This window comes from Otolemur garnettii, unplaced genomic scaffold (assembly GCF_000181295.1).
Source record: "Otolemur garnettii isolate 467f Iridium unplaced genomic scaffold, OtoGar3 scaffold00092, whole genome shotgun sequence".
In the NCBI taxonomy this organism is placed as follows: Eukaryota; Metazoa; Chordata; class Mammalia; order Primates; family Galagidae; genus Otolemur; species Otolemur garnettii.
In genome coordinates, this window is record NW_003852487.1 from 6,639,288 (window position 1) to 6,646,221 (window position 6,934).

Sequence of the window (6,934 nt, forward strand, 5' to 3'; positions counted from 1 at the left end):
TTGAAATGTAGGAGGGGAAAAATAAAACTTTTCCTCTATCTTCTTAGAGTATCTGTCTGAGGCCTGTGAATTAAACTGACAAAAGATTAACAGGAGAAAAGGCATGCAGATTTTATTTGATGTTACTGAGCGAGGTGGCTCTCACCTGTAACCCTAGCACTCTAGGAGGCCAAGGTGGTGGATTGCCTCAGCTCACAGTTTCAAGACCAGCCTGAGCCAGAGCCAGACCTCCGTCTCTGAAAACAGCTGAGTGTTGTGGTGGGCATCTGTAGTCCCAGCTGCTTGGGAGGCTGAGGCAAGAGAATCACTTGAGCCTAAGAGTTTGAGGTTGCTGTGAGCTATGATGCCATGGCACTCTACGGGGGTGGGGTAACAAAGTGAGACTATGTCTCAAAAAAATTATTTTTTTATTTTTTTATTTGATGTTAACATTTAATTTGATGTGCACAGATAGGTGGAAGCCTTCACTGAAAAGATGTGAAGGGCCAGAAGAATTTAGACTGGGGGCCTATATACCGTTTTGGCAAATAATGATAAATTACGAAGTGGCAAGACAAAGGAGTTTGGGCTTCTGGTAAACTGTGAGAGGATAAACTGTGTGGGAAAACTAGTGGATGATATGAGTTATTTTATTAAGACTTCTTTGTGCAGACCCATCTCGGTGAGAGCTTTCCCCCTCCAGTGAAATAGTTGTCGTCATAAGGGAGAGGGCAGGAAAATACCTTCACAAAGGAAAATTGTAATGTCTGCAATAGCCTCTGTTTGTAAGTGCAAGTCATATGACAGTTGGATGTTTGTAACTTGGGGACTGGTTGCATTTCACACTCATTCTTCCCGCTTTTGGGGAGAGGGCTGGAGCAGAGAGCTCTGTCTGCATTGGCTACTTCTTAGTTGCCCCCAATTCAAAATAATCCTTGTGCCAAAGGACCTACCTGGGGTGGTCTAGTTTGAGTCCCTTCTATAAATAACAATAGCAGGGCTGCTGCTGGACAAGCTCTGGGGCAACTCCACCCCAGAGTGGTAAGCCCAGTGCCCTGGCTATGGGCAGCCCTGTGGGGTTGTTGATGTTCCAGGCTTCCCCAGGTGGTGGCTGAGGAAACAAACAGCAAAGACCAATGGGGCCAAGCTCCCCCCTCCAACCAGGCAGCAGAGCAGGACTTCCGGGGGCCAAAGGGCAGATGCAGTGCTCTGCTGGCCTGGGGAGGAAGGCACAGCGAGGGTGAGGCACAGATGGTACACATCGTGCCAGTATCGGCATGTGTAGTGTGAGGGGGGGACCCGTGGGCATGGGCAACAAGCGGGGAGGTGGTCCCTGAGAGGCCCCAGCTCCCGTGATGTCAGGGAAATAAGGGCTGATCCAGTGAGGAGAAAGGACTTTTCCCCTTTGGGATAAGGAGTAGCTCCTGGCTCCCTGAATCCCCTGAGTACCCAGCTCTGTGCAGAGTTGCTGTTCCCTGGGTCCAGAGACTGGCAATCTTCTCAGACTCTGTCCACTTAAAATGAATTGCTACTTCCTGCAAGCTCCCATGTACTTGTATTTCATACTTATTTTAGTCTGTCTCTGATTAGATTGTCATCTCCTGGAGGGCAGGTACATGCCCCTTATCTTATCAGCCCGTGTTACTCGCCCAGTGCTTAGCCCAGTTCTTTATTCATCACAGGTGCTTCATTAAAGGCCCTGGGAAGAAACTGGACCCCTACACTGCCTCACCCTACAGTCTTTGCAAAATCTCCCACACCCTGTTCTCACCCTGAACTGCCTGTGCACACTGCCACATGGTGTGGGTTAAAGACCTGGCCCAGTGACACGGGAGGGCAGACGGTCCCAGCAATCCAACTCTCTGGAAACTGTGACCTGGCTTGATACCCGCCTGCATCAAGGGGTCTTCCTACACCCCTTCCCATTACACATCTCTTTTCCCTCAGCCTCTTTCTCCTTTGTCTTACAGGCCACCTGCTCCCAGGTCTTCTACCTTTCCTGACCATCTGGAGGTGGGGAAGAGGCAGGAAGTGAGGGGGTAGGATAGCAGGGAGACAACACAGATTCTTTTTTTTTTTTTTTGAGACAGAGCCTCAAGCTGTCCTCCTGGGTAGAGTGCTGTTGCATCACCGCTCACAGCAACCTCCAACTCCTAGGCTCAAGCAAGTCTCCTGCCTCAGCCTCCCAAGTAGCTGGGACCACAGGTGCTCGTCACAACACCAGGCTATTTTTTGGTTGCAGCCGTCATTGTTGTTTAGCAGGCCCAGGCTGGATTTGAACCCGCCACCTTGGGTGTACATGGCTGGTGCCTTAGCCACTTGAGCCACAGGCGCCGAGCCACAACACAGCTTCTTGGAATACTCTTTCTTATTGTGTCCTCTGTCCAGCTCTGACCTGTTCTTCAATCACTGTTCTTTTGTTTTTAGTTTTTTTTTTTTTTTTTGCAGTTTTTGGTTGGGGCTGGGTTTAAACCCACCACTTCTGGTATATGGGGCCAGTGCCCTACTCCTCTGAGCCACAGGCACCGCCCTGTTTTTTCGTTTTTGAGACAGAGTCCCATTTTGTTGTCCTCAGTAGAGTACCTTGGCATCATAGCTCACAGCAACTTCAAACTCTCGGACTCAAAAGATCCTCTTGCCTCAGCCACCTGAGTAGTGGGGACTATAGGTGCCACCATAATGCCTGGCTATTTTTAGAGAGGGGTGTCTTGCTCTTGTTCAGGCTGGTCTCAAACTCCTCAAGGACTCCACCTACCTTGGCCTCCCAGAGTGCTAGGATTACAGGTGTGAGCCACGGCGCCCAGCCTCTGTTCTTCAATCATTATTATACAAATAGGTACTGAACACCTACTATTCACCATGCCAGGCACTGTTCTAGGTGCAGAGACCCAGTAAATGAGACAGGCAGGTGTCAGAGTTAGTTTATCCTCCTGAGGACTAGGACTTTTGATAAAGCAGCAGAGAAGATGTCAGGGGCCGTGACTGCAAGTCCAGCTGGCTTCAGAGCTGGCAGACGGTTGGCAGTGATGTTTTTCCCTGTTCACCTCTGATGCCTGCTCGGGCCTTGCTTTCCTCCCAGGTGTATGAGCTGAACGGGGAGATCCACGACAAGGAGTGGGCAGTGAAGACTTACAAGGAAGTGGTTGACATGTTTGTGAAAACTCACCCAGAGTTTATTGGAATCAAAATCATTTATACGGATCACAGGTGAGAGGAACTGTTGCTAAAGTTGGTAGAGTTGGGAGAATGGGGAGGGGGCAGAGGCCCTAGGTTGAGGAGGGGGAGCAGAGGAGAGAGAGGGGTGAGGGGTATTGGGTGGGCTAGAGATCTTGGGCCAGGTTCCAGAGAGTGATGGGCTCAGCATGTGCACTTGTACATGAGTGTAAAGGTCAGGATCTATCCGTGAGATTGCTTCTAGTCTGGGTCTTCATAGCCAAACTGAAACGAAGTACTGCGACAGTTCTTCAGGTGTTTCTAGGCTGTGACTCCACGTTGGCCTCAGTGACTCAGTTGGGAGCCTACTGCTTTTACCTGAATGTTTGGATAACTGGCCCATTTCTTGGTTTCATTTGCCACTGGGGTTGTTCTCTGTGTTGTTGCATGCGGGGCCCTGAGTGGCGCTGGGTCAGGTCTAAATGTGGGGACCTCGCAGCAGTGACGGGTATGTGGCCTGGTGTATGGGGTGGTGAACGCCCCACTGTCCTTCCCTTGTAGCTCATTTGTCATTCTGGTTTTACTAGTCTCGCAGCTCTCCCTGATGAGAGGCTGTGACCATCTGTGGCCAGTGTAGCAGGGCAGCAGCCAAATGGGGTTGCTCTAAGTTGGGGTGTGGGGAGGGGCACCATGGGATGGGGTGAGTGCTGGAGGGCAGTCATATCCCCCCAAGTGCCCTCCCTTCCTGTGGGACCTGGGGGTGGCAGGAGCTGAGCCCCTCGCCTGTATGCTGGTGCTCCCGGGAGGGAGCTTGCAGGGGGAGCCCAGCTGGCTCCACTCAGCACCTCCCCAGTGCCAGCTGCTGCCTCTCTGGCTGGTTGCAAGGGAGTGAGAGAGCTGAGCTGAGGAGACAGGTGCTCCCATGTTCCCCTGAACTGTTGGGGGAGGGTGGGACACGGGCTGCCAGGACAGCATAATCTCCAAAAAACTGAGGATTGGAACAGGTGAGCCAGCAGCCTGGCAACAAGACCCCTTCCTCTTGTTGTGGACTTGCACCAGACTCTCATCTTTTGTGTTATGCTGCTTGCCTCACCCCTGGGGGGTTTCTGGAGTGCCCAGACTCTTGCTGACTTAATCAGCAAGTGGCCAGATGGTTACCGGGTCCAACCTACTTGTCAGAGACCAGAGTGACCTGTGGCCTTTCACAGGTGTCCAGTGGACAGAGAACCGGCCTCCATACTGTGTCTGTTCCCATGACCCACCCCACAGGGATGCAGGAAAAGTCTCAGACAAGCCACTTTGCCACCTACAAACATACATAAATAAGATTTTTCCTGTGGATCCCCTGATGCCCCTGCAGCCAGCAAAGGTCCTTGATAGGAATGGATTTGGGTGAAATATTTCTCAGGGTCACAATAGCTGAGAAGGGTCATATGGGCAGTAGTGGTGCCAGGCACTGAGGGAGGCCGTTTGGGGTTTATTACTGTTAATGCCGAGTGGAACTATCTCCTAGTGTCTCTATCTCTCTTAGATCCAAAGATGTGTCTCTCATCACAGAATCTGTCCACAAAGCCATGGATCTTCGAGCCAAGTTCCCCAGGATGGTGGCAGGGTTTGATCTGGTAACGATTCTGTGAACAGAAAGGCTGTCTGCGAAGGGGGCACGCAGGCACCTGTCCAGGCCTGCCAGGAACCTCTGTGTGCAGGGAGCCCACGTGTCCACAGCACCCACTGCAACCCTGCTCAGGCCACTGACCTGCCAGGGCTGCTCGCAGTTCAGTGCTGACCATTTCTTGGAATCTTAGGGGACAGCAGTCACAAGAGAAGAGAGAGCAGGGGGCCAGATGACTAACGAGGAAAGTTCCAGAGTAAGGATTGAGTTCAGGGTGTGGGGACAATAAATATGGCCCCTGCCTTCTGCCCTTTTTCTATTCCATGTTACTCACTTCCAACTGGCTCTTAGAACCCTCATTGGCCCCTGTAGTACATGAGTAGGGAGAATGTCTGGAAGCAGAGTCCATGACAGGGCCAGTCCTGGAAATCCTCAGGGATGTAACATTCCTCCCTCTTCTCTATCCCATTTGCTTCCCCATCTATTTTTTTTTTTTTTGTTTTAGACAGAGCCTCAAGCTGTCCCCCCTGGGTAGAGTACCGTGGCATTACAGCTCACAGCAACCTCCAACTCCTGGGCTCAAGTGAGTCTCCTGCCTCCGCCTCCCAAGTAGCTGGGACCACAGGCGCCCGCCACAACGCCCGGCTATTTTTTTTTGGTTGCAGCCGTCATTGTTGTTTGGCAGGTCCAGGCTGGGGATTCGAACCCGCCACCTTAGGTGTACGTGGCTGGCGCCTTAGCCGGTTGAGCTATAGGCGCCGAGCCTCCCCATCTATTTCTGAAGCTGCATATCCATAGGTGTCGTCACTGTCTCTTACACCCCTCCCCCAATCAAACCACAGCCAGGACAGACTTCCTAGGTGGCAACTCCTTGATCTCACTAAGATTCTCATTAACTTGGCCAGCTGGCTGGAAGACACCCTGACTTCCTCTTTTGTTACCAAAGATTGTGCTTAAACTCTTCATATCAGAGCTCGGCGCCTGTAGCTCAAGTGGCTAAGACACCAGCCACATACACCAGAGCTGGGGGGTTCGAATCCAACCCAGGCCTGCCAGATAGAAACGACAACTGCAACCAAAAAATAGCTGGGCATTGTGGCGGGCGCCTGTAATCCCAGCTACTTGGGAGGCTGAGGCAAGAAAATCGCTTAAGCCCAAGAATTTGAGGTTGCTGTGAGCTGTGATGCTACAGCACTCTACCCAATATGACAGCTTGAGGCTCTGTCTCAAAAACAAAACAAAACAAAACTCTTCATATCAGGACAACCAGAGCCCAGAAGTGTGTCCTCCTGGGGGTTCTTGGCAATTGCACAAGGAGTCTAGTCTCTTAAGAAGATAGGAGCTCCTCCCTCCGCCCCTCTCTGTGCAAGACTAGGAGACCTAAGGGCAGAGTTCAGGGGTACCCTGACTTCCTCTCCTCACCGACAGGAACTCAGGGGTGAAGCCAGAACCTGGAGGGTGCTGTGAGAGGAGACTGGGGGCAGTGCTGGGAGATCCAAGGTGCGGGCCCCTGAATAAGGGGGCAACTACTTCAGGGCAATGCTGTGCTCTCTTTTCTACCCCAGCTGCACCACTGGTCATTCTTAGAAGGCTGTGTGACTAAGTTGCAAGCAGTAGTGCAGAGCACAAGGAAGGGCGTTCATGGGCCACACTTGAATCATGCTCCATGTCCCTCTTCTCTGTCCTGCAGGTGGGGCACGAGGACACTGGCCACACCCTCTTTGAGTTAAGGGAGGCTCTGATGATCCCTGTCAAGCATGGTTTCAAACTACCCTACTTCTTCCATGCGGGGGAGACGGGTGAGCATGAGGGTACAGCAGGGTACAAGCAGGGAGTGGTGGAGGGGGTCAGCAGGGGCCTTGATCGCTGGAGGGTCCCACCTCTCCTGGCTGCAGTCCACGGTTGCTCCACAGCCTGTCCATTTTCAGAGTCCTTTCATAGGCATTATCTCACTTAATCCTCACAGCAGCCCTGTGGGGAAGGAAAAACACTGATAATAACAATGTGGGCGCATTTTACCTATATTGTTTCTAATTCTTACCCCAGACCTGCTAGGGAGTGCTTTTATTATCATTTCATGGATAAAGAGCCCAAGGCTCCAAATACAGAGTGTTACTGATCCAAGGTTAAAGAGCTGGTAAGTTGGCTCGGCGCCTGTGGCTCAAGCGGCTAAGGCGCCAGCCACATATA

At 51.8% G+C, this 6,934-nt stretch overlaps 1 protein-coding gene across 1 annotated transcript in view; it reads left to right on the forward strand.

Moving 5' to 3' along the window:
- ADA2 (adenosine deaminase 2) overlaps nucleotides 1–6,934 on the forward strand; it is a 37,201-nt gene that overhangs the window by 24,391 nt on the left and 5,876 nt on the right. Inside the window, exons 5-7 of the mRNA XM_003795469.3 lie at nucleotides 3,059–3,186; nucleotides 4,664–4,754; nucleotides 6,435–6,543. Coding sequence (XP_003795517.3) covers nucleotides 3,059–3,186; nucleotides 4,664–4,754; nucleotides 6,435–6,543 — 328 coding nt within the window. The remainder of the gene's footprint in view (nucleotides 1–3,058; nucleotides 3,187–4,663; nucleotides 4,755–6,434; nucleotides 6,544–6,934) is intronic.